The 27,403-nt window shown below is 48.3% G+C and overlaps 1 protein-coding gene across 1 annotated transcript in view; it reads left to right on the plus strand.

The window, feature by feature from the left end:
* Nucleotides 1–27,403, plus strand: part of LOC144772946 (adhesion G-protein coupled receptor G2-like) — a 1,412,864-nt gene that overhangs the window by 872,106 nt on the left and 513,355 nt on the right. Inside the window, exons 13-15 of the mRNA XM_078657647.1 lie at nucleotides 14,730–14,795; nucleotides 23,939–24,010; nucleotides 27,252–27,329. Of these exons, the coding sequence (XP_078513773.1) occupies nucleotides 14,730–14,795; nucleotides 23,939–24,010; nucleotides 27,252–27,329 (216 nt within the window). The remainder of the gene's footprint in view (nucleotides 1–14,729; nucleotides 14,796–23,938; nucleotides 24,011–27,251; nucleotides 27,330–27,403) is intronic.

Raw genomic sequence — 27,403 nt, forward strand, 5'->3', positions numbered from 1 at the left:
TTCTTGTGCATTACTCAGGGCTACATCCTCCAGTCATCGATCGCCCCCCGTGGGTAGGGTGTTCCAAGTATTCCAGGTAGTGACTGGCAGGGCTGCCGTCTTACGCACGCAAGGTTGGCTTAAGTCCACTTCGTTCCGCCAAGAGGTCCAGGCCAAGGTATTGGATATGCCTTACGACGGAGAGCATCTGTTTGGTCCGCAAGTGGAAGAAGCACTGCAGACAATCAAGAAGGACAAGGAGACGGCTAGATCCCTGGACACCCTACAATTTCGTAAGCCACCTTTTCCAGGTGCGAGAGGATGGGGATCGTCCTCTAACAGGGGAGGATTTAGTCAACAGTCCTCCTACAGGCAGGGAAATCAACGCTACCAAGGCCACCGTTATCAGTCTTATGGTCAGCGCAACACCAATTACTTCCAGAACAAGAGAAAACCTGCTTATCGCGGAAAGGATAAACGACAATGAGCCTTGTCACCTGCCACCGCTTCTACCACAATCTCACGAAAAAACTGGAGGACAAATATCGAAATTCTACTCAAAATGGTTATCGATAACATCGGACAGGTGGGTCCTGGACATTGTGGCCAAGGGCCATGCCCTCAAATTCGAAAAGTTTCCTCCAAACGTTCCCCCAAAAGGCCCACCCCCAGCTCATCTGAAGGAGCTGTTTGCCCAAATCAATTTGATGTTGAAAAAAGGAGCGATCGTAAAAGTTCCTCAGCATCTGAGAGGAATGGGATTCTATTCCAGATTCTTTCTAGTAAAAAAAAAGGTAGGAGAATAGCGTCCAATTCTAGATCTCCGTGCTTTAAACAAATTTCTGAAAAGGCTGACATTCCGGATGCTGTCGCTACAGGAAATATTGCATCTTCTATCAGCGGGAGACTACATGGCGACCTTGGATCTCCAAGATGCATATTTCCACATCCTCATCTTACCTCATCACAGAATGTTTCTGCGATTCAGAGTGGCTGGTAGGGATTATCAGTTCAGGGTCCTTCCCTTTGGACTACGCTCAGCACCCAGGGTATTTACAAAAGTCCTAGCGCCGGTAGCAGCACACCTCCGGCTGGAGGGAATACAAATTTTTCCTTACTTAGACGACTGCCTTATCAGGCCAATTCTTACGCAGACGCAGACAACCAGTTACATCGGTGTCTGATTCTCTTTCAGTCTCTGGGTCTGTCCAGCAACGTCAGCAAATCACAGTTAGTTCCATCCCAAAGACAAGCCTTCTTGGGAGCGACACTGGACACTCAGCGGCTCCAAGCGTTTGTATCGGACGAAAGACAAAGAAAGATACAAAACATGGCTCGGAATCTACTTTTAAGAAAGTCAATTTCTGTCTGACACTTCAAATCCTTTCTGGGGATGGTATCGTTTTGCATTCCCTTGATACCGAATTGCCTCCTCAGAATGAGACCTCTTCAGGAAGAACTCAGCCGGCAATGGTTGCAGGTCTCAGGCTCATTCGAGGATCTCATCCAGATCACCCTTCACAGGAGAGGTGCTCTTCGTTGGTGGACACAGAGAAAGAATTTGAAACAAGGTTGTGCGTTCCTTCAGGACGCTCCAACCTTTACAATTACCACAGACGCATCCCTCGAAGGATGGGAGCTCATCTTCAGGGACTAACAATGATCGGCAAGTGGAGCCCTCAGTAGAAGCAATGGCACATCAATCTGTTAGAACTCAGAGCCATTTTCCTAGCCCTCAAGGCCTTTCGCGCAGTCATTCAGGGAGCCACAGTATTGGTTCGCATAGACAATACGATGAGTATGTACTATGTAAACAAGCAAGGGGGCACAAGATTGGCTCCTTTGTCTCAGGAAGCCCAACAGCTGTGGGAATGGGCGATACGACATGGAATAAATCTTCAGGCGATGCATGTACCGGGAACGCAAACGTTCTTTCGGACACTCTCAGCAGGACAACAGTGTCAAATCACGAGTGCGAGCTCCATCAGCAAACTTTGGATCGGATTTTTCAACAGTGGAGTCTTCCAGATCTAGACCTTTTTGCGACCAGGAAGAACAGCAAATGCCGGTTCTGTGCAAGCTGGCATCCCCAAAAAGACTCTCAGGGGAATGCGTTTTCGATCAACTGGTCTAAAAAATTTGCTTACGCCTTTCCTCCAATACCAATGGTTCCCAGGGTCATGCGGAAGATGAAGAAGGAACCGTGTCGACTGATTCTCATTGCCCCCAGGTGGCCACGCCAATACTGGTTCACCGAGCTCCTTCTCCTATCGGAGTGCGAACCTATTCAGCTCTGGCCAATTCCGGACCTCCTTTCCATCCAGGATGGTCAGATCTTGCATCCAGACCCAGCATCTCTGCAGTTAGCGGCCTGGCGCCTGAGTACTTTGAATTCGCCCATCTGAATATCCCTGCAGATTGCAAGAAAGTACTGGCCAAGCAAGAGCACCTGCTACTGTTAAAACATACAGACTTAAATGGAAGAGATTCTGTGTTTGGTGTCTTTCAGCTGGACTTCATCCTTTTTTAGCTACGCCAGAGTAAATCTTACCTATTTTCTTGCACCTGGCAAAGTCGGGCTTGTCGCATGCAACTCTGAAAGTTTTCCTAGCAGCAATTTCAAGGTACAGACAAGATGGGTCCACCTCTCTTTATTCTTCAAGAATAATACAACAATTCTTCAAGGGACTTTTTAGAATGTTTCCTCCGGTAGGTCGTCCACCACCATCGTGGCATCTCAATTAGTATTAGCGCAGCTCATGCGCCATCCTTTTGAACCGATACACAGAGTCAATTTGAAATTCCTTACATGGAAGGTGTCACTTTTATTGGCCTTGACTTCCTCTAGAAGAGTCAGCGATATCCAGGCTTTGACAGTTCATCCACCTTTCTTACAGTTCACACATGACTCAGTGGTGCTCCGCACAAACCCAAAATTCATGCCTAAGGTGCCTTCAGACTTTCACCTAAATGAGCCAGTCATCTTAAGTACAGGACAAATCCCCATCTCATGGAAAAAAGCGACAGTCCTTCCTCTGAGGAAAAAACCCAATATCAGTATAGAAAAATTGGACAACCTCAGACCCATCTCCCTTCTTCCCTACTTTGCAAAAATCGCTGAGAAAGCTGTGAATATACAGCTCTCAGCATTTGCTGAAACTAATGGACTTCTCCATCCCTCTCAGTCGGGATTTCGAGCCCTTCACTCGACCGAGTCGGCCCTGCTGTCTTCAACCGAAGCCCTACGAAGATATGCTGATAAGGGCCAAACGGCGGCACTAATTCTCCTTGATCTTAGTGCCGCTTTTGACACTGTAGCTCACCACACATTGCTACAGTGTCTGAAAAAGGGAGGAGTGAGAGGAAAAGCCTGGGAATGGATGCAATCCTTCCTAACAGACCAAACCTTCCAGGTCACCCAGGGCCAGTTTAAGTCCAAGGAAATAAAACTCAATCAGGGAGTGCCACAGGGCTCCAGTCTCAGCCCCACTCTTTTTAATCTATATGTGGCCCCCGTAGGAGGAATTACAGATACGTTTGGGGTTGAGATAGTATCGTATGCTGATGATACGCAATTGACTGTAACCCTAACGCAACCAGAGAAGCAAAGCGCCACCAATTTTGCGTCTTGTATGCAGAAGGTGGCACTATGGATGGCAGACAATTGCCTCCGCCTGAATGGTAACAAAACGGAGGTATTGATCGTAGGCAAAGCCCCATTAGTATGGACTTCCGCATGGTGGCCGGAAGAACTGGGTGAACTGCCCACACCAAGCCATTTAGTAAAGAATCTCGGGGTCTGGCTAGACAAAAACCTTACGCTCGACCACCAGACCAAACAGGTGGCAGGAACCTGTTTCGGGATATTACGGGTCCTTAGGAAAACGCTCGACCTTATGCCCGTACCAGTACGCCAGACCATAGTCCATAGCCTGATAACATCTAGACTAGACTATGGGAACGTTCTGTATCTAGGAGCCAACGAAAAAAGTCTTTCCAGACTTCAACGAATACAGAACGCAGCGGCCCGTCTGATTCTACAACTACCCAGGAGAGCTTCATCAAAAATAGCTCTGAAAACCCTCCACTGGCTCCCGATCAGGGAACGGGTGACTTTTAAAGCCCTATGTACAGGACATCGCATTCTGCATTACAAAGGTCCAAGGTACCTACGTGGCCTTCTGAAATGGTACGAACCCACCCGCCAACTGAGATCATGTGGTACAGGGCAGGTACATGTCCCGAGGGTCCAAACAGCCAAAATGGGTGGAAAATCCTTCAGAGTCAAGACGGCCAAGAAATGGAACCAGCTGCCAGTGGAACTGCGCACAGAACCATCAGAGACAAAATTCAGGAAAGACCTGAAAACAATACTCTTCCCTAACAACTAAAATCGAAAGAAGCGTCAGCAACGAACAACTACTATTAGCATTTACAGCGCGGGGACACACTTGCTAGTGTAACCAGGCGCTTTACAAAATACTAATAAATAAATTAAATAAATAAAGAAATTTTTTCCTAACCCACAATCCCCTGCGGAACGGGCATTGCATACACTGGACATTAAGAGGTGTTTAAAGTTCTATTTACAAAGGACAGCCACTTTACGTAAATCTGATCAGCTGTTTATCGCCTATGGAGGAATCCGTAAGGGCCAAGCAGTATCTAAACAAACAGTTGCAAGATGGATTTCTGCAGCTATCAATTTGTGCCATACACAAGCAGGAAGACCTTTGCAAGCAACTCCAAGACCTCACTCTACGAGAGCCGTGTCTTCATCAACTGCTCTTTTCGCTGGAGTCCCTCTCCAGCACATCTGCAGAGCGGCAACATGGACCAGCCGCCATACTTTCACCAAACACTACTGTTTGGATGCAGCCAGCGAGACCAATGCTTCAGTGGCTCAAGCAGTTCTGCGTAATCTTTTCAAATAAGGTGAGCCTCTGTTTCCCACCTCCTCTTTTGCTGTCAGACGCTTGTTATGCTTTATTGCTATTTTGAAAAAGAACAAGTGATGGACTGAATGTGGATCAATGTCACACACTCCCCCAGTCAAAAGATCTGGGCCCAAATCCATCGTTTTTTTGCACTCCACACCACCCTGGGTCAGATAATGGCTTTATGCAAATCAGCTCTGACCCTGTTGCCCCATGGGAACAGTCCAGTCCGAACTACAACAGCCATATCTTTCCCAGACCGGAATCAAGCATCCGAGGACCGGACCGGTGGAAGGGTATACTCAGACGTGAGTCCCTTGCTCATTGCACCATCAGGATTCAAGCAAGCCGGGCCGAAGACGGCTGTAATGCCAGAAACCGGTCCCCGGAAGCTTGTTTCCTTCCCAGTGAAAGAATTGGCTATTGTAGTCTGGTCTGCCCTGTTCCCATGATGCACTGGGCCAGGGACAGACTAATTTGCATACAGCCAGGTTCTGAAACTGGGATGTTGCAATGAGCTAAAAAACGGTGTTGGATCTAGCCCTGATCTCTTGACTGGGTGAGAGATTCTGCTTAATTCAGAAACTCTGTCCATCACCACCCCCTGTTGTTTAATTATTGCTATTTTATGCATGCTCATGTAACTGCATTTCTGCATGATTATATATTGTATATTATGGGCATCTCTTATATACAAGCTTTACTGCAAATAGCGTCTGCCGAACACGTATATATACTGCTCTCTACTCTGATTCAGGCATGTGAATCTATGAAAGACACCCCAATAGTGGAGTGGTGTGGCTCACTGGTTAGAGGCGGCAGACCTGGAAGCAGAGAACAACCCGGGACCAGGGTTCAATTCCCGACGCGGCAGGGTCATGGACCAGGGTCAGTGGACTTGATAATTCTCGCCTCGGTGCCTACTCTAACCAGGGATCACACTCGGCAACTCTGGGCATTAGCTTGCCTCATCTCTACAACGGCCCCCCACATTCGCCGGGGATGCCTGTTTCACCTTGGAGATACCCAGTAGGGACCATCTCACAGGGATAGCCAGGACGGGTTCCCCAGCGGTCTACAGCGCCAGGACGCCTCAGGGCAGCAGTGCGCTTTACAAGACACATACATTTACATACTGGAGAAGAACAATAGTTACTTACCTGTAATCTGTGGTTCTCCAGTATTGGTGTCTTTCATAGATTGACATGCACCCGCCCACCTCCCCTTGGAGGCTCTAGGCTACTATGGTTATCATCACTCCTTTGCGAAAAAATCTGAGAGCCTGAGCCTCTGGGGAGAACCTTCTGGTGGGTGCTGTCGCCTGATTGGCTGCAGTTTGGACTATACAAAATGACTAGGATAGTCCTGGATGTGGAGGTTATTTCTCCTGTAGCTTGGGCTACTCTACTTCCTGGTTGGTTTTACCAGGTTGTTTCTATGTAATTATGGCATATTATTTCTTTTTTATGTACCATGGGACTCCCACTCCGATGACGGGGAATGATTCAGGCATGTGAATCTATGAAAGACACCAATACTGGAGAACCACAGATTACAGGTAAGTTACTATTGTTCATAACATCCCAGAGGCACTGCTATTGCACTACTATTGATTGGTGACAGCTGATTTTATCTGCGGGGTACAGGCCTTTTCACCAAACCCCAGTGTGTAAATTGCTTAGGGATTCTCTCTGGTGTGTTTTCAGGCTCCCTCAATTTACCTGATTGTACATGTGTGCATGATAGTTCATAGGTACATGAGAATTGGTTACTCCTTGGCTGTGGTCACCCCTGCATCTATGAAGCCCCCTATGGGTGCCTGGTGCTCTACGGGGTTTAGTGGGAGCAAATGTAGCCACCTCTCTCTCTCCAACCACACCCCCCTGTGCTGCACCTGTCCTTTTTCCTTCCTCTGGAACTCATTGCCAAGCCACATTGAAGTGTTTGGCTTGAATCATTATCGTATGATATGAGCAAGAAATATGTATGTTGCTCACAGGGCCTGGACTGGGACAGTTCTAGAAGGGTATCATGCCACCCGAGAAGAGCACACTCTGAAGAGAAAATTCCCCTGAGGCAAGGCGAGGCTGCACACCTTATACAGACATGAGCTGACTGCCCACTTTCTGCACCCAGCGCTTTTGGGTTGTTGGAGAGAAGTTGTCAGGAACAAAAATAAAAAACGAAAGTTACAGTTTCAACTGACACTAGACCATATTTGAGGAAAATATGTTTCTGCTGATGCAGCTACAAGCAACAGAGGTGGGCTGCCCCACTTGTAGAGGTGCTGTTTTATTCAGTGATGCCCAAATTCAGCTCTAGGGAGTTTGATGTGAGGTAGAAGAGTTTGAGGCGGTGAGACCCAGAGTCTATCACCCCTGCCCAGCCCAACCTCCACCTTTCATGTGAGAGTGTGCCTTACAGCAAATCAATGTTGTATCCTATGATCCATTCTTCAAATGTAGCTAGGTCACACAACATTCAAGAATCCGATTCCCAAAATGTGAAGCCTCAATACGTTGACCGTCTTCAAGGAATGTATCCTTAATTCTCATAGTCAATGGACCCTATATTGCCCTATTTATCTGTCTTAACAACTTTAAAGACAATTTGCCACCATGATAGGTAAATGATGCTAGAATCTTCAAGATAAGCAGAGTAATGCCTTCAGTTAGTCACCATGTGAAAGCAGAAACCATCTCCACAGAGATGACTGGTAGTAGAAGACTCCTTCTCTGTAAATACCTCTGCATCAGATTTAGCCAGAGTATGAGCCTTACGGAGATGCTAACACGAACTTGGACAAAGGTTGTAAGAATTTATAAAATTGCTTAAACTAACTTATGCAAGCAGTTTTCTTCTTGTACAAACTTCCCCAATTCAAGTTGACCAAAAGAAAACCCCTATCATTCAGCATGTCTCTTAGTCAAAGATACCACATTCTTCTAATTTTAGCATGTTTATTTTAGGTGCATTTGTCAAATCAGTGTCTGCAAAGTATGTGTCTTTCTGATTAAAGTAACATTCATAGTGTGTGTTAAAGCACCTTGAGACTTGATACAAAGATTATGGATTCTTTGTTAGAACAGCACCTTTACCTATTGATGATGATATGTATTTATTTATTTATTTTAAATTCATCTGTGGCACAGCTGTACCAGATCATATGTTGTAACAAACATGCCAGAGAAGAAGATTAGTGGGTGAACCTGGAGGTACGAGTGGAGAACGAATTCATGGTTTATGTAGAGAACAGTTGAATAGAAAGATGGGCTCTTGGCCTGGGTGCATCTTTGTAAAGTGGAAACAATAGTTAGGGGGAAATAAAGTTGAAATGGACACTTCTTAAGTTAGTTTAGGTTTGTTCGGAAAAGTGTGTTTTCCTGAAAGGCAGCCAGGGAGCGTTGGATTCTTAGAAGGGGTGGGTGTTTGTGGTATATGAAGAACGGCTGAAAAATCGAATGCTGTGGTTAACTTTGTAGGCAATGATAAAGTAAGAACATGCATCCCTGGTGGAAACTATCCTATATGGGATTTTAGGGAAGAGCTTTTGGACTCTGTTGTAACAGAAGAGGAGTGTGATCGTACAACTTTTATGATTTGCAATGCACTAACTGAAGAATGGTAGGTATGTTAAGTGGTTGTATAAGTTTCAGTCAAGATACTGCTCCTGCAAATGAAATCAATTCTTGGCTATTTTGGAATTCTCACAGAATTCTTGAGTAGTGTTGGGAACCTGCAACTGATGCAAAAGTATTTTTGCATATGAAAATGTGCGCATGTATATAATTTAATTTTATTCTGTTATTTTGGCTAGGAAGATCTGATTATTATTTTGTAGATTTACTGGTTTTTAGCTGCTTCATTACTCCGGGTCCCGCTGTCCTCGTCCCATTCATAAAAACATGGAGATAACCATCTCCCGACAGAAAAAACGATCAAAAGAATGCTGGGACACTAACCCCGCCCCTCCCACCGGGAGTACATAAGGGGTACTTACCCAGCAGTCTCCCTGAACAACCAAGCCCAAAACAGGAAGGCCGGCCGCCCGGGAGGGAGGGCGGGGCGTATGAATGGGACGAGGACAACGGGACCCGGAGTAATGAAGATTACCGGTAAGTAATAGAGCATTACCCCCAGGTCCCTTATGTCCTCGTCCCATTCATAAAAACATGGAGAATACCAAAGAAGAAAAGCCGGCCTTCCCAAACCAAACAGAAGCCAACTCAGGAAACACCCCAAGGTAGCAACCGCAGGAAGCAAGAGGCAGAACCGGGGAAACCCCAAGCAGGGCCCCCGACAAGGAGGAGCCCCACCAAACCAGGAAGCACCCAACCAAAAGAACGGAGGAGCAACCAGAGGACGAGAATCAACACCACAGAGGGCAACCAGGCCAAGCAGGAACACCCCACCGCTATCCAGAGAAGGGGAGAGGACGGACACAACAGCCAACTGAGGCAAGGAGAAAAAATCCGCGAGGAGTCCACCCAAAGAAGAAACAGGCCGAGAACCTCTAGGCCGTGAAGCCAGAACCGGGCAACCAAAGCCAAACCCAGGCACAGAGAGCCCAAGCCAGTCAAAACCCGGCCCCGGAAAGAAAAAGAAACACCCAGGAGACCAGCGGGTCAAAGGAACGCCAAGACCCAGCCAAGAACAACAAAGGCGGCCCCTGGAAAGAGGGTCGAGAAGGCCACCAAGGGAAGGACCAAACCAGAAGAGAAGAGAAGCACCAGACACGACCACAGAGCGACCAGAGGGAAACACCCCCGGAAACCCCCAAAGAATAGCAGGCAGAGCAGAAAGGGCCAGCAACAGCAGCCAGACCACCAGCAACCAACCCGGAAGGCGAGACAGAGCCCACGGACAGGAAAGAGGCAAACCCCAAGGCCACAAGGGACCCATCACCCCCAGGAGACCCGAGCAGCAAAAAACCACAAGGGCAACCATCCAGGACTAAGAGACCCGGAACACCAAGGAGGAAAGGGAACAGGAGGAACCACAGGAACCCCAGAACACAGCCCAAGCCAACCGGAGGAAACCGGAGCAGGAAGCAACAGCCCGAAGAAGGCACACCCCGAACAACAGAGGAGGGGAGCAACCAAACAGACAAAAGACACAGCGAACCCAAGACCAAGCAAGGGAACCCAAAGGGGCCAACACCAACCACAGCCAAGCCCAACCAAAAAAGGGCAAGCAAAGAAGACCCCAAACAGCCAAAGCAGAGGGCCAGGAAGCAACCGCAAGGAACCCCTCAAGCCCAGCAGGAGGAGAAGCAAAGATGACCAGCAAGCACCCAAAGCCCAGCAACAGGCAAGCCCCAGGAGCCCACAGAGGGCAGCGAGACCGAGGGCCAACAACCCCAAGAGCACCCACAGGAGCGGGACAGGGCCAAACAGCACAGCACGGAACCCCAACCCAACAGGGGAGAGGGAACACAGAAGCAACCGAAACCAGCGAGGAAGCCCAGCACGACCCAAGGAAGGGCACGCGCAGGGGACGAACCCCACAGGGCACAAATGGCAACCCAAGACAAACCCCGGAAGCCAAGGCCAAGCAACCCGCAGGACCCGAAGGACCCGAAGGCCAAACCCAAAATGTGGGAAGGCACAAAGGAAAGGAAGGCCCCAGCAGAGCACAGCCCCGGCAGCGCCCAAACGAAACCAACGAGGAGGCAAGCAGGGAAACAGGAGCCAGAGCCAGAAACAGAACCAGACTCCAGAACGGCAGGAACACACCCCACGCACAAGGGACTGGAACCCGAAAGCAGAGGGACCAACCCCCCCCACAGGCAGGCAAGACACCCACCAAGAAGCGCCAGGGCCGAACAGGCAGGCCCGAACAGCAGAAAAAGCGCAACCAGGCAAACCCAAGCAGGGCGCCCCGCAGACCAGCCAAGGACAGGAGCCAACAGGGAGCAGAAGCAACCTCAAGCCCGCAGACCAGGAAGACCGAAACACAGCCCCCGGAACAGGAGAACAGGGAAAGCAGAGGCACAACCCTGGCAAAAGGACCACCAGAAAGGGAAGGGACAACACCCGCCCACACCACAGCGAGCCAAGCCAGAGAAAGCACACGCAGGCTAAAGAGACCCAGCAGACCCCGACCGCAATAGGGGAAGCCACCCAGGCAGCAAACAAGGACCACCCAAGCAGCAACACGGGCCCCAGACGAGACCAGAAGAAGCAGGAGGAAATCACACAGGCAGAAGCCCAGCCAGAAGGCGAAGAAGCCAACCCAAGACACCCCAGGGGAAGCCACACACAACCAAGGCACCAGAGCAGGCGAGCCTCCCAGAACACCACGCAGCAGCGAGGACCAGAGAGAAGCGACCAGCGCAACCCAAGCACACCGGCAAAAGGGGGACAGCCCCCGAAAGGAGGGCAGACCAGCAACACAGCACCAGGGGAGCCCAGGGAGGGAACAAGCCCAACCGGAAGCCAAGCGGGAGACCACACCAGGGAGAGAAGTCAACCGCAGGGAGGAAAGGCCAAAGGCAACAACCCCCGGAAGCCAGGACCGCAGCACCCAGCCCAGGGCAAGGCCAAGGAGGACCCACACCAAGCCCCAACGACAGGGCCAGAGGGCAAACCGGGCGAAAAGCAGCACAAACAAGGGCGACCGCAAGCACAATGCAGAAGCGCAGGCAAGGCAACCCGGAAAAGGACCAGGAGAGGCAAAACAGTAGCAGAAGGCCTGAAACAACCAGGCACCACCGCCACAGGCCCCACAAACAGGCAGAAAACCCCTGAGGCACAGGAGCCCAGAGCAGCCACACAAAGACACAGGCAAGGCCAAGGCCAGGCCAGGAGCGATAAACCCAGAGAGGGACCGCAGCAAAAAAGAAGGAAGGGAGCCAAGAAGACCCCCCCCCCCCCGAAACGGGGAAGTACAGAGCACCAACGGGAGCAAGAAGGCCACAGCCCCCTAAACCCGGAAGGCAGGAAGGGCCACCAACAAAAACAAGACCCCCACCCAACAGAGAGCCCCAGGCAGCCAAGAAGGCAACGTCAGAGCCGAGAAGACAAGCACAGCCCCGAAGCACAAGGAGAAGACCGCAGCGCAAATCCACCAAGCAACAACATCCCAGACAAAAAAAGGCACCATGAAGGCAGAAACCAGGACCAGAGTCGCAAAAACACGACCAGGGAACCCAGAGCGAGAGATGCCCAAAGCAAAGGGGAGGAGAAAAACAAAGGACTCCATACTCCGAAACAGACAGCCTGCACATGGAGAGTAAGTGAGACGCCCAGAATCACAGGCTGCGCAGCGCCGTAGCCGAGACTCGAACACACATCCCCAGCTAGGAGGCCGAACGCAATAGCTGTAAGGCCACATCCGCCCATCAAGAAGCACAAACCCAACGGAGCGCCCAGAGCACAGCGACACCCAAGCCGCACAGGAGGACACGCCACAAGTGCAGAACCAGCATAGAGCAGAAAAGCCACCCAGGGAGTCCCGGGACCAAGTCCCGGCTCCCCAGACTAAGGCCAAGCACAAACCACAAAGAGGCCAAAACAAAGGCACCAAAGCAAAACAGCAACGGAGCCAAGGAATCACCAGCGCAGAGACCAACCCCCGAACCCGCACACGGCGAAGAGCCACCAACGCCAGAGCCACCAGAAAGCCCGAAAGTGCACTACAGACACCCAACTCCACGTAAGAGCCGAGGCCCCGACACACAGAATGCCACAGCAGCAGGCAGCACCCAGCAGCCCAAGACAAGTCCCCGAAGACAGGAACAAGCACCAACACAGGAGGAAACCCCTGTCACAAAGCACCGCCCCGCAAGAGAACGCCAAGGGGGCCCAAAAAGACTCGCAACACACAACAGGGCATTGCCAGGGCGGCATTCCTCCGCCGAGTGGCAACTCGAAGGCCCCAGACAAGTCAATCAACATAGTAGCCGCTGCGTGAAGGGGAGAACCCCGAGTGACAGGGAGGAAGCAGACAGTGCCATGCCACATAGTCCGACAGCCAAGTTGATACATCTCAACAAAGGAACCCCAGCAAAGGCAGGGGAGCTGCAGGCGAGCAGCGGACGGGCCGCGCCGGCCCCGCACCCCGGAGGCCCCCCCTCCCGGCAGACCAAGGCAGCCCAGGATCAGGGGGCCGCCGAGACAGAGCCGGACCGGGGACATAAAGGGGCCCGACCCCAAGAAAAACGGGCACCCACCAACAAGCCGGCCACACCAACCCGGAAGCCACAACGATCCAGAGAGGCGGGCAAAACAGGCCAGGGAACCAGCGGAAGATGGCCTCACGCCCAACCAGCGGAGCGAGGCGCAGGAACAGCCGGAGGCAGTGGAAGCGGGAGAAAAACAATGCACAAAGACAGGCAGGGCAAGTAGAAAGAAACCACCACTACGCGGGACTCACCCAGAGCGGGGGCCGAAACACCCCCAGGATCGAGGCCCCCACTCCCAGCAACCGGCATCGGAAAACCTGGACAGAAAGCGCAGCGCGTCTTCCACCTGGCCAGGCCACAGGAAGACGCGCACAGTGACCCGGCAGGAACCTCGGGAGGCGGCGCACCAGCCGCAAAGGGCCGGTCAACAGGAATCCTCAGCCAGGAACAGGCCCAACACCCAGCAAGCCCGGCAGGCCAGGTGGCAGACTCAAGGAAACCCCCCCGCCCGTGAAGCCAGGCAGCCAGGCGGGGGGGAGATAAAAATAAGCGCACGCCACCCCAGCCCAGCAGGAGCAGGAGCAGCACCAGCATCCAGACCAAACTGTCGACAGACAGAAAAAATAACGGGGAGACTGCTGGGTAAGTACCCCTTATGTACTCCCGGTGGGAGGGGCGGGGTTAGTGTCCCAGCATTCTTTTCATTGTTTTTTTTGTCGGGAGATGGTTATCTCCATGTTTTTATGAATGGGACGAGGACAACGGGACCTGGGGGTAATACTTTGTAGCTAAAATTGCAGATAATTTGTCCATAGTTCCATAAAAAAGTTTGTGCTAAACCAAACCTGACAAGAACACTGCCATGAACTAATCGGAACCACAGTATTTGAGAACATCACCTTGTGTGGTCAACAGAGATTTTGTTCACTATATTTTTACCAATGCTACTAGTGTAGTTTGCAGACAGGAAGTAAGTGATCAGTCCATGAAGATTGCACACTTAGAATATGTTTATCAGAGTCAAAACACTCAGGGCCTAATTGCGAGTCTGGCGGTCTGGTCAGACTGCCACACCAGCAGTCTGACCGCCCCATTACAACTTGGGAGGCCGAACCACCCTGGGACTACCAAAAAGAAACTGCTGTTCTCTGGCGGTGGCACGGCGGGATTATATGCTTTGTGAGACTGCTGTGGTCCCACCAAGCATATTTCTAGATTCCTTTCCTCCAGGGTTTTTATGGAGGAAACAAAGAGTGCCTCTGTGCCCTGTGTATGCACATGGAAGGCACACTATTTGCCCCCCTGTGTGCATACACATGGACTTTAGAGTCCATGCCATGCAGGAACCTGTGTGGCTGTCCCATTGCGGTACCTTTTTCAAAAGCACCGTCACCTTTTTAAGAGGCACCACCACAGGAAATCCCATGCCGCCCACCCACCAGACCACAAAATTACTTGTAATCTGGTGGACAGCAGGGATTCTTGGTGGTGTGGGGGCACGGCGGTGGCAGGCCCCCCACCCCTGCACTGTCAAAAGCTGTTATTGGGCCCTTAGTCTCTTGAGAGTGATGGATATGGCACTAGTCATTTACATCATCCTCATTCCCCCCAAAAAAGGCAATTGCTTGCTTAACCAGAATTGTGTTTATTGCAATATAACTTAAAAGAATGGTTTTTTTTTACAACAGATTTCACCACCATCGGTGAGAACAATACGATAGATGGTATTGCTGCTCCAACATCTGGCAAACCAAGTAAGTATATTTATACATTGTTTGCCTCTAGCTTCATATCTACTTAGTTCTCTATGTTTTATTGATCCCTCTGAATGGTGACTCCTCCAACAGTGTCTATGTAAAATTTGTATAGTGCAACTTAGACATCAAGAAGATGTATCCTGGCACTTCATATGACAAATCCATCCAAAGATGAGCTACTAAGAGAGCTCTCTGATGCCCATAAACTTCTGTGCTAGATTTTGAGACTGACAAGTTATTGTTAGAAATGGGGATCTCTAGTTGGCAGAGGTAGGTACCATTGTCCGAATAGGGGACCTTGCTATTAGTCAGGGTAAGGGGGATACACTCTTAAAATAACCCCTGCTCACCCCCTTGATAGCTTGGCATGAGCAGACAGGCTTATCTCAGAGGCAGTGTGTAAAGCATTTGTGAACAGATACAGTAACACAGTGAAAACACTACAAATGGACACCACACCAGTTTAGAAAAATAAGTAACCTTTATCTAAACAAGTCCAAACGACAAAAATCCACAATACAGTATTAAAAATAAGGCTTTCAAATTGTAGAAATAGTTCAGTTCAATGCAAGTTGTAAATGCAACACTTTTCTCACAAAGTACCTTAGATGCGTCACGCAAAACAAACAAATGGGTCTCAGGGAAGGTGATGCATCAGTTCCTTGCTTCAGGGGCGGTGATGCGTCTGTTCCTTACTGCAGCGCAGGGGAGGTGATGCATCTGTTCCTTACTGGAGAGGAGGGGATGCATCTGTTTCTTACTGCGTTCTGGTTACGATGCGACAAGATGGAGCCTCCATGTGTGTCCATGATCCGGTGCGATGCAACAAAATGGTGGCTTGATTTGATGCGACGGTTGGTACGATGCATGATCTTTTGCTGCCGCACGGCAGGCGCTACGACAGGTTTCTCTGCAATGTGTCGGGACCTGGTGTAGATGCGGTGAGCTTCTCTCTGGTTGCTTCGCGAGGCATCGGAATCAAGTGCGGATGCTTCTTTTCCGTGGCCCGGCGATGTGTTGTGAATCGGTGCAGATGCGACACGCTTCTTCCTCGTTGTGTCGATCTTCCAGCTCCCAGCGACAAACAGTCTCTAGAGGTCCTAAACAGCAGCAGGCACCTCTTTGCAGGTTAGAATTCCCAGCAAGGAAATTCAGGGGAGCTGGTGAGGAAGTCTTTGTGTCCCTGAGACTTCAGAACAGGAGGCAAGCTCAGTTTCAAGCCCTTGAAGATATTTTCCTCAAGCAGGGGACAAAGCAACAGCACAGTCCTTTTTCTCCTTTCCTTGGCAGCAAGCAGCCACTGCAGGCCAATCCCAGACATCAAACAGCACAGGGACAGTATTCCTCCTCAGATTCTCCGGCTCTTCTCCTTTGCAATGGGTCCTCTTGATTCCCAGAAGTGATCTAAAAGTCTGGGGTCTGGGGTCTGCGTCCCCCTTTTTATACATACAAATTCTTTGTTCTCTGAATGCAGAGAGTGTCTGTGCCCTGCCAAAACCAGTTGGTCCTCACTGGTGCAGCTTCCTGGCAGGAGGTGGAGACAGCATTGTTGAAAAAAGACCTGGTCCAGGCAGGAAAAAGGAAATCTCCTCACACTACTCTAAATTCAACCCAGGTCCCATTCAGCCCAGCCCTGACTCATCAGACGGCTGGAGCCGCTGCCCTCTCCCAGCTCTGCAATGACAGGCCTGAGTCACATTTTACGGGCTGGTTCTGTGGGTGGCACAACCAGTGCTGCAAGCCCACCAGCAGCATTTGATTTACAGGCCCTGGGCACACATGGTGCACTGTACTAGGGTCTGACAAGTAAATCAAATAAGCCAATCATGGAATCACCAATCCTTCACACAGTTTACACAGGGAGCACTTGCATTTTGCACTAAACAGCAGTGGCAAAGTGCCCAAAGCATTTAGACCAGCAAAAACATAGGAGGGAACAGCAATAAAATGGAAGGGAGACCCACGCCAATGATGCCAAGTCTAACAGTTTTGCTTAAAGTTGTTTGTGGAACTGAAAAAATCGGTTTCCAATCTCGCCATGTCTGTAATGTTTTTGCAAACCTTTGAAGTGATAACTGAGAGCATGCAGCCACCTATTCTAGATTGTCTAAACCTGGGAACAACCAACATTCTTGATTTTTAAACCTGGGGATAACCAATAGATGTTAGGACTATGGTCCTGTGGGTGCTATTTCTTAGATACACTTTATGATAAAGTAGTGCCAACAAGCATGGTCGGGGACATTATTGTCCTCAAGAATAGATGAGGCAAGATGTCCCTAGACAAGAGAGCATTTCAAAATACAATCAATATGTAAGAATAGACTCAAAAAGTGGGTTTGAGGGGGGCGTGGCTAGCGGCCGAGCATTGTGGCTGCATAAAAGAGGAGCGCGATAGGCTAGGCGGCTCCATCGCATAAATCCGGACAATCATCCGACAAAATTACTACCCCGACGCCGGACCCGAGTGTGGAGGCCGAGAGGCACCACCCGAAGTAACTCTGCGGCGGTCCGACATCGGGAACCGGACGAAGTCTGAAGCATCCGGTGAAGGCCTGTCGTGGCTGAGGTGGCACCTGGCTTGCGTCTGTGCCTGCCCGGGCGGAAGTGAGGCCTGACCGGGAACGGGCACCGGAGGTGATCGCCGAGGGAAACTTCCCATCCAGAACGCGGATCCTGCGGTGAGGCGGAGCTGCAGGTGCGACAGGGTGCAGTTCCACAAGGGAAAGGGATGGGCCGGCTGACTGGCGCAGTGCATATAAGGTGAAGCAAGGTGCGGGAGACACGGCCCGGCATCGGGGACAGCACCGCCGATTGGCCTAATGAAAACACATGTAGCGCCTGAGCCGGGACAGGGACGCCAGATCTAGTGCCGATTTCGCGCACTCCTTTTCTCTCCCCCACCCTCCCGGGGCGACTACCGGCATCAGAACGACACATTGCCACAGACAAACACGGGTGACCCTGTGAGTGAGTGGGTCCCGTAAACAAGCATTGGTGAGGGGACATATGCGCGACCAGCACTCTGCACTAATTGGACAAGGCCCCATCCGATAACCAAGTCACGAGGCATCAGTCTCGAGGAACACTCTCCTGCTCAGCTGTGAGGTAACCTGCGGGGGGACTTGGGCGCACAGGCGGCGGTGCGGCCTTCTGCGGACAGGATTGAGGCTGTGAGGGAGGTTCAGTATAAGGCGAGGCCAGAGATCCACACACTATATGGAAGACTCACTATAATCAACAGAAGTCAAGCGGCACGCAGGGAACGACCGCGATCGGCGCGTCAGCGCTGCCACGACGGCCTGGACCGACAATTGATTGACCCAGAGGGCCCAGGAAGTGGTACCGTAGTGCACTTTGAACCATACTAATTGACTATTTACAGGTGCCCAACAGCGGCGTCACCTGCACCATCTCCACACAGAGGGCCCCCTATACTGCGACGAGCACTGGTGAGGGTGCGAGGACGTCCGGTGACATGTAGGCAGAAGAAGCCATGGCGGGCAGAGGGCCGCAAAATAACGCAACGCAGGCGAAGCTGGATAAGTTCGCCTACGACAAGAATAATGCGTCACATGCGGAAAACCGCACCTCTACAGGAAAAAGCCCGGAGGGGTATGGGACCAAGAAAGTGACATTAGAAGATATAGGGCCCGATGTAGGTAAATCTTTTTTACCACTTCTTAAATACCGATTCATACCGAATCGGTATTTAAGAAGTGGTAAAAAAGAGGAGGGCAGATGTAGGTAATTAATTACCAAATCGGAAGGAATCGGTATTTACCGATTCGGTAAATACCGAATCGGTAATGCCCATTGATTCCTATGGGCATTGAAGCCCATAGGAATCAATGGGCATTACCGAATCGGTATTTACCACATCGGTAAATACCGAATTTTGCAAGGGTGCAGGGGGTGTCACTTTGGCACCCTCTGGCACCCCAATTACAGGCATGTGTGCCATGTGGCACACATACATGCCCTAAGGGCATGTCTGTTTGTCACATGGCACAGGTGTGCATGCACAGATGTGCATGCATACCTGCATTCGGTATTTCACCACCCAATTGGATTAGGTGGTAAAATACCGACTCCTAAAGGCCTGTGGCACTGTTTGCAGTTAACAATACCCTCAGTGATCAACTTCAGGTCTTTTATCAGAGCGTGTCTTCGGAGGCTGTAGATTTGACAACTGCTTACTTTAAATGTTTAACATTGTAATGGTTCCTGAGAGTGCAAAGTGGATATTACACTGGAGGAATTAAGGGGAACCCTTAATATCGATGCCAAAAGGGAGGATCCATGGAGGCAATGGCTTTCTGGTGTAATTTTACCAAACCCTTGGACCCCAATTAACTGAAAAATTATTAGAGGTCTTGTAGGAAGACAGACAATTGGGAGTCCTCCCGCCCACCATGTGAGGTTTATTATTTACACAATGTTTAAGCTGAGCTGGAACCCTGCAGATCTATCCTCCTCTGGGCCACAACTATGACTACTTCAGACACTAAGGTTCTGAGGAAAATCTGGCTGATATGCTTAAATGGTGATGAGACATTTGGTATATATACCAGCCAGTAACAAGGCAATGAACGTCCATAGACTGATATATTCCGTATCAGCCGAAGAGCTATGGCTGGTGGCAGTCGACCTAGAGAAGGCCTTTGATGCATTGAATTTGGATTACCTCATGGAGGTGATGCAACATTAGGGTTTCGGGCCAGTCTTCCGCACCTATGTGAGATTGCTCTACACTAACCCTGTGGCACAGGTGAGGAGTGGCAAAATAGTTCAGAGAGCTGAAACATTGAGTGTTCATCCTTGCTCTTTGCCTTGGCCCTTGAGCCTTAAGCAATTAAAATTACGGAAAAACTGAAAGAGTGGGGGTTCAGAATTGGAGATCAAAGATCTGATCTCTTTGTATGCTGATGATACCCTGTTTTACTTATAAATGCCCAGAGAATCAGTACTAAAAACTTATGGCGTGTTTATTGGGGTTTGTTGAAGTGGCAGGTATCATGGTAAACAAGCATACAACGATTCTGTTCCAGTTGGGGATATTGGTACGATGTCATAAGAAGTAGTTACCTGACTTGGGGCATAAATCGGAGGTAGATTATTGTGGCACCTCGGCATTAATTTGGCAATACACTTACAATGTAGGGAGCATATTGGAGGGTCTACAGTTGTTGATTCACTACTGGAATGCCCAGTCTTTATCCATTATGGAAAGAGTCACAATTGCCAAAATCGCATTCTTGTCAAGTTGTCTGTACACTGTATAAAACAGTCTGTGTCCTCTGCTGCCTACCATTTTAAAGAAATTGACTCTCATGTTGCTTTCCTCAGTATGAGCTGGCAAGCGAAGTAGAGTAGACTTGGATGCTCTAAAACTGGACCACGTCAAGGAGTGATTGGATCTCTCAGGCATGGTACTCTATCATATTGTGAAAAACCCATCAAGCATACAGCTTAATGGGCTTTACACGAATATAATTGGGAGAGGGAGTTATATGGAGATGGTTCACTTCTGCAACTGTTTATGAGAAGGGAGCCTGTACCTGTGAACTATCCCCATGTCTTACACCAGACAGACCAAATCTGGGAACGAATAAACTATGGTATGTCTGTGCTCCACTGTAGAGTGGGTGGGGCATTTGCACCCAGCGGAAGTCTTTATCACCTTTTCAGAAGCACAAAACACGTTTGTGGTGGGTCCTTGAAAGTTTCTTCAATTCACGAGAATGATAGTCACAGCCTGAGAAATTTAAACTAATTTTTCTAATACTCCCCTTTCTCATATAAACTTGAGGCAATATTGCAGCAGGGTGCTAGGTGTCAAATGCAAAAAGAACAGATGATAGACGGAATGTTGAATTGACCAAACATTCACCCCCAGTCACAGATCTGAGTTAAATCCATCATTTTTTGCACACAACACCATTACAGTTTAGACCGAGCAATATGCAAATCAGCCTTGACCCAGCTCCCCCATGGGAACAGTCCAGCCCAAACTGTCAGGCTAGGTCCTCCTTGGACCAGAAACAAGCATCCTGAGACCGATTTCAGGGTAAAACCCCTCATCAGCCAGGCTAGTTTGAATCTGGTGACGTAGCAGGCAAGGGACCCGCGTCTTGGCATACCCTTCCCACTTAGGGTGACAAATGCAAAAAGAACAGAGGATGGACGGATTACTGAATTAATCAAACATTTACCCCCAGTCACAGATGGGGGTTGGATCCATCATTTTTCTGCACGCCATTCCAGTTTAGACCCAGCCATATTCAAATCAGTCTTGACCCTGCCCCACATGGGAACTGTCCAGCCTGAACTGCCAGGCTAGGTCCTCCCTGGACCAGAAACAAGCATCCTAGGACTGGTTTTGGAGTAACACCCCTGTTTGATTCATTGAGCATTCCATCCATCATTTGTTGTTGCAGCACTTTATGCTCTAAGTGGGATGGGTATGTCCAGGCGTGGGTCCCTTGCATGCTTCATCACTGGATTCAAGCTTGCGTGGCTGATGAGGGGTGTTACCCCAAATCTGGACCCCGGATGCACGATTCCTTTCCAGGGAGGACTCGACTTGGCAGTTCGGGCTGGAATGTTCCCATGAGGAACAGGGTCATCACCGATTTGCATATGGCTGGGTCCAAACTGGGGTGGCTTAGTAAGCAAAGAAACAATGGATCTAACCCGCATCTCTTGATTGGGGGTGAAGGTTTGATTCATTCAGCATTGCACCCATCATTTGTCATGGGAGCAATTTATGCCCTAAGTGGGATGGGTATGCCCAGATGTGGGTCTCTGGCTCGCTGCGCCACTGGATTCAAGGTAGCCAGACTGATGAGGGGTGTTACCCCGAAACCGGTCCCAGGACGCTTGTGTTCGGTCCAGGGAGGACATGGCTTTAGTGGCGTAACACAGGCCTCTGCAGTCCATCTGTGCGGGGGGCCCAATCTCCAAGGGGCCCCTCTCAGCACAGTACTCCAGCCGGAGAGCTCCTGATTGAGTCTGGAGGGGGACCCTCTACATAGCTTGCAGGGTGGCCCCCTCATGGTTTGTTACACCACTGCCTGGCTTGGCAGTTCGGGCTGGACTGTTCCCATGAGGAACAGGGTCAAGACTGATTTGCATATGGCTGCGTCCAAACTGGGGTGGCGTAGTGAGCAAAAGAACAATAGATTTAACCTATATCTCTTCACTTGGGGTGAATGATTCATTGAGCATTCAGTCAATCATTTGCTATTGCAGCCCTTTACGCCCTGGGTGCTAGGTGCCATATTTTGACCCTAATCTATGAGTGGCTGAAAGCGGATCTGGGAAAGCATGGACTAAAAGTGGTTAGGCATGGGAGTTTCATGTAAAGCAACATTTAAACTGATACATTTTAACTATATCCACTGCACGTACTTGACTCCAATCAAGCAGAGTAAATTACACCTGACAGGTATGCCGCAAGTCCCAGGTGTGGGAAGGATGGGGCTTCCTTTCTACAACTCAAATGGACCTGTGAAAAGGTAGGCAAGTTTTTTGAAGGGGGAGCCGGGGTTGTATGGAACAAGTGGGATTCACTTTTAGCCCTCTCCAAGGTGCTGCTTGCTGGGTATTGCTTCCAGGCCAAAGAATACAAAAATGCAAAATCAATGTATGCATCTTGCGAAAGCTCTAGCGAAAAGACGTATACCATTGGATGGCTGACCCTGTGATGCCCCAGCATCTACATGTAGGTGAAGGACACACTGGAGTGGGCAAAGACCCTTTCAAACAGTCTAGGAGAGACGAGACGGTGTTTGATGACTTTGAGATTTGAGTGAACACACTGAATGCATTTCACAATGATGTGAGACCTGCTATTCCTCCATCACTATTGTTGCAATTATATGGCGACATCTAGAGCTCTAAAGTTAGAAGGGATGTTCATATAAAAAGGTTCCCTTCAATTCCCGAAAGGTGACTCATATTGCAGTTTAATTTGCTGTATGTGATGTATTTGTAATGGGCTCGTGAGGATGCATGTCATATTATAATATTGATGTATGAAAAAGAGTAAATGTGACACTTGTATTTGGTCTTTGTTGTGCATGGTGTATTTTTAAAACTTAAAATAAATCATAAAAAATCACTTTAATTGATTTTCTCTAAATCAGGGGCATAACGCATACCCCCACAGCCCTGCTGTGCCCCCCCCCCTTTTCAATGTAAAATCTATGAAGGTCTGTGAGATACCAGGCTCTCAGTGCCTCCTCAGCACATTCTACAAGGGCACTAACCATCTTGCATCATGGTATTGCTCTAAATTAAAAATGAATTATCCATGGCTGAAGGATAAAAGTATGATTGGACAATCAAGCAATTTCCCATCTGCTATTTGGTTTCTGCTGATTTAGGCAGACTGATAGATTGGCCATGATTAAACACATATGTTCTAACCACTATTGCATGATAAGAAGGTTACATCGATATTTGTTTCCCTAAACTTCAAGGAGGATGTGATGTGGGGATAATAAAAAGGCAGAAACTGCCATTAAACATGGAGAAAAATCACATAGCGGTTGTAGAGGAAGGTTGAAGGGGAAGTGGCAGCCGCCCTGACCCCGGGGAGGATGCCATCACAGAATCCTGTATCATGCCCATAGCACTGATACTGGTTGCAGGAGCTGGCCAAAAGCCATGCTCAACAGGTTCTGTGGACACAGGAGCTGGGCATAGGGCATGGCCAAAGACCAAGTACTCCACAAAGAGCCCCCTATTCATAGCCGAAGGGCAAGCACATTGGGTTCTGTTGCCATATGGGATAGGTGCAGGTCTGGGAAGCACACATGTTTCTTTCAGCCTAAACAATACAGTGCCTTTTTGTTGCAAAGTGAAGTAGCACTCCCAGGAATGGGAACAGAACTTAGCAGTTTTGTTCACAGTATGTGTATCTATGCTAGATCCTTAAGAAACTCCTATTTCAACAAGTATTGAGCCTATCCAGAAAGTTTGTAGCAACCATTCTCTTGCACAATGTTAACTAGAAGTAAAGATTTACATTGACTTTGTTCTCTCAAACTCACACATCTTGCAAGTCCTGTTTGTGTTCATTGCAATGTTCTGTTTTCTAAATTACATGTGTCTAAATGGCTATTTGTTTACAGCATACTCCCACCCCACTGTCAAGAACAGTCCGCATGACAGCACGGCTAGTTTGTTTACAAAACTTGATGTGGGTGAGTGTATTTATCATTTCTGCTCCACTTAATCACTCTCAAGTTTGTTAAATTCTGTGTAACTCTCAATGTCAGTGCTCATTCTGCCATTTGAGTATTTACTTTAGGTTTTGTACGAACATTTCTGATCACAGCAGCACTGGTCACCTTAGATTTAATACAATGTCCTCTATTTAGCGCAGGTGCTTATTGCCCCATTCTTGTGCCTGCAGTGTTCATTAATTTATTATTTTCTATTTAAGGTCATTCAATCAAAAATAGATGACAGGTCCCACACATTGTTTCAATAATTTTGTCTGGCAATTACTGCTCAGTCAGCACTGGAAATCAGCTTATGCAGGTTTCATGCTTGTTGGAAATCAACATTGTTAGAGCTGTCATCCCAAACTTTGTCGCCCATACCCCTCCTGTTTACTGAATATTGTTTATGTTGGCATTTGGTCTGTGTGCACTGTACTACTGCTAACCAGTGCTAAAGTGCTTGTGCTCACTCCATAAAACTTGGTATGGTTGGCTCACACCTGATTGGGATATTTATTTTACTTGCAAGTTGCAAGTCCCTGCTATATAGTACTGCATGTAACTAGATCCTGTAAATGAAATGCTACTAGTGGACTTGTAGCACTCATTGTGCCACCCGCCTAAGTTGCCTTTTAGAACATGCTCCACACCCACCATTGTAGCCTGGAGTGCAGTTTTAAAACTACAAATTCGACCCAGCAAAATAAACCCTTTACCAGGCCTAAACCTTCCTTTTAAATACATAATAGTCACCCTTAACATAGGCCCTAAAAAGTCCTTCCGACACAGTGCATTGTAGTTAGAAAGTAGGACATGAGTCTTTTGGTTTTACATGTCCTGGTAATGAAAAACTCCTAAATGTATTTTTCACGACTGCAAGGCCTGCCTCTCTCATTGAATACATTCAACATTGGGTTACCTTATTACATTCAAGAAGTGCCAGCTTTTGATTGGGAGCAGGTAGGAATGTCATGTTTGGACTCCAAAGACTTCCCTGCTTCTTGAGGCCTGCCTTGTTCCCCAGAGGCCTGCCCTGCTGCTAGAGGCCTGTCTTGCTACTTGACCAACACAGGGATACCAAAGTGACTGTCTCCTGTGTCAGCTATAGAGACATAACAAGCTCCAGAGACCTTTAACACCACATCTGCCCTCTGCTGGAGTGAGTCCTAACCCCCCCCTCCACCCCCTCCCCAAGTAGTGCCCTCCAGATCTTGGCCCTTTGGAAGTGGTGTTAAGGATGATACTCCAATCTAACCCTGAAATTTGGGACTTAACTGTTCCTCAAGAAGGGAAGCGGATCTGCTCTGCCTTACTTTGCGATAGCTTCTGCCATTTTCATCACCTCATTAGCAAATCCTGTTTAGCGGTACCCCCGAGGGATGGTATATGGTCTCGTAGAGCCCTCTTTGGCTACGACTTGCAGATCTGTCCCACCTGAGGTTTTCAACTTACAAAAAGTTGTCTAAGTCCAAAGGTAAAAATCTTCATCAGTCTCCCCTTCAATGACACTCCTCGGCCGGGAAATCCAGCTTCTTGCGCTCAGAGCTTTTTCACACCCACATTTACGTCTTCACTGAGACTTCGTTCAATGCTCGTTAGTAACAATCACGACTCCTCGTGCACCGCCTGCTGTCTGCCCCACTAAACTCTATGTTCTTCTGAACTTTTTTTGAGAAATTTCTTCAAAGTACAAAGGTAAGCCAAGACACGAACCAAGTCACCTTGTGTATCTGACCCACGCTCCATTACGGGTGACCTTAAGTTTGGACTTGTGCGACCAGATACCTGCAGTAGGGGCTTTGATCTTTAAGTGCTAGATTTGACTAAAATCATGAACAATTCTTTAATCTGGTTCTACTAATTAGATTGAATTCATTTTGAGGTCATTTTATTTATGAAATATTTCTTTATTTTTCAAATCGGTGTGGGGTTTTTCTTGTGCTGTGCTTTCACTTTATTGCTGTTTGTGTGCTGAATAAATACCTCACTTGGTGACTGCACGTTAAGCATGACTGCTTGTGTGCTAAGCTACCAGAGGCTAGCAAAGGTTAATTTATTGACTTTTGGGATTCACCTTGGGAAGGATTGTGGTTGTTACTTAAGAAGGGTTTTTACCCCGCTCAACCAATAACCCAATTTCTTACAATCAGAAACATCTATTGCTACTTTAATAGGATAGCTGTGCACGCATACTTATTCTTACGTCCGTTTTAGTTCAATAACAGCCAGAAAGCAAGGTATATATTCAGTGGGGTAATATACCCGAACTATACATTATTTTCATTGTAGATTCTGACAGCAATCTTCTCCCCATATCAATAATGACCAATTTATTTTAATATCTGCCCATTGTTAAGAACCTCTAGTGTAACGAGGACTTTGGTACTTGCAGTACTCTTTATGTTCTATTCAATGTTTTAAAGTAAGAATCGACATTCTTTCAATAATTTTTTGCAGTCAGTTACTTCTTAGCAATCCTCTGTAGACTTCTATAATATCTATTCAGCGTTTTTAAAGCAAATTCACACTACAATTTGAGAGGCTTTTGCTGAGACTACACTCTTGCTAATCCAAGAAAATAGCACTTTACTAAGTCGAGAAGTGTGGGTGGTCTTGAGAAAAACCCTGTTTGATCCAACAGTTGCTCCCCAAAGTATCCCCGGTAGGACTTGGTGCTAACAGGCAAATGATGTCAGGGAGACACAGAGAATGTAGGGTTATCTTATAGTCACAACACCACTGCCTCACATCTAAAAGATAAGCAGGGTGTGGGTCAAGCAAATGGTCCCAAGTATCCCAAAATGGAGGAAAGCTAAAAAGTGTAGACCGGTAGACGACACAAGCTCGGAGAATCTGCACAATTGCTTAAAAAATACAATTGGAACAGGGAGTAGCGCCAAAAAAGTCTACTTTAGCAAAAAACATAAAGTTTACCTTTGCACGGTGAAAAATTGCTTCCAGGTATGGGAACACAACTCAGAAGTATTGTTCACTGTATTTGTAAATGTTTTAGTAGTGTGCAGAAACACAGATTTAAAAAGTGTTAGCCTATCCAAAATGATTGCAGTAGCCCTTCTTTTGCACGAAATGAAGCAAGCAGTACACGTATATTTTTCCTTGTTCCTCGTCTAAATACACACCTTGCATTTCCAGAATTGTGTGCATTGAAACATACTGGTTTCAGAAAATGCATTTATCTAAATGCTTTCTTATTTTACAGGAAACTTCACTGTCACCTTTAAGAACATTACCATTGACATTAATACTGTTCCAACTTTCGACAACACAAGTAACGCGGGTGAGTGTATTTAGGATCCTTTTCTTTATCCGGCAACCTGAACGAGTTGTATATCTGTCAATGATCATTCTGCC

Source organism: Lissotriton helveticus, chromosome 8, assembly GCF_964261635.1.
Source record: "Lissotriton helveticus chromosome 8, aLisHel1.1, whole genome shotgun sequence".
NCBI classification, from domain to species: Eukaryota; Metazoa; Chordata; class Amphibia; order Caudata; family Salamandridae; genus Lissotriton; species Lissotriton helveticus.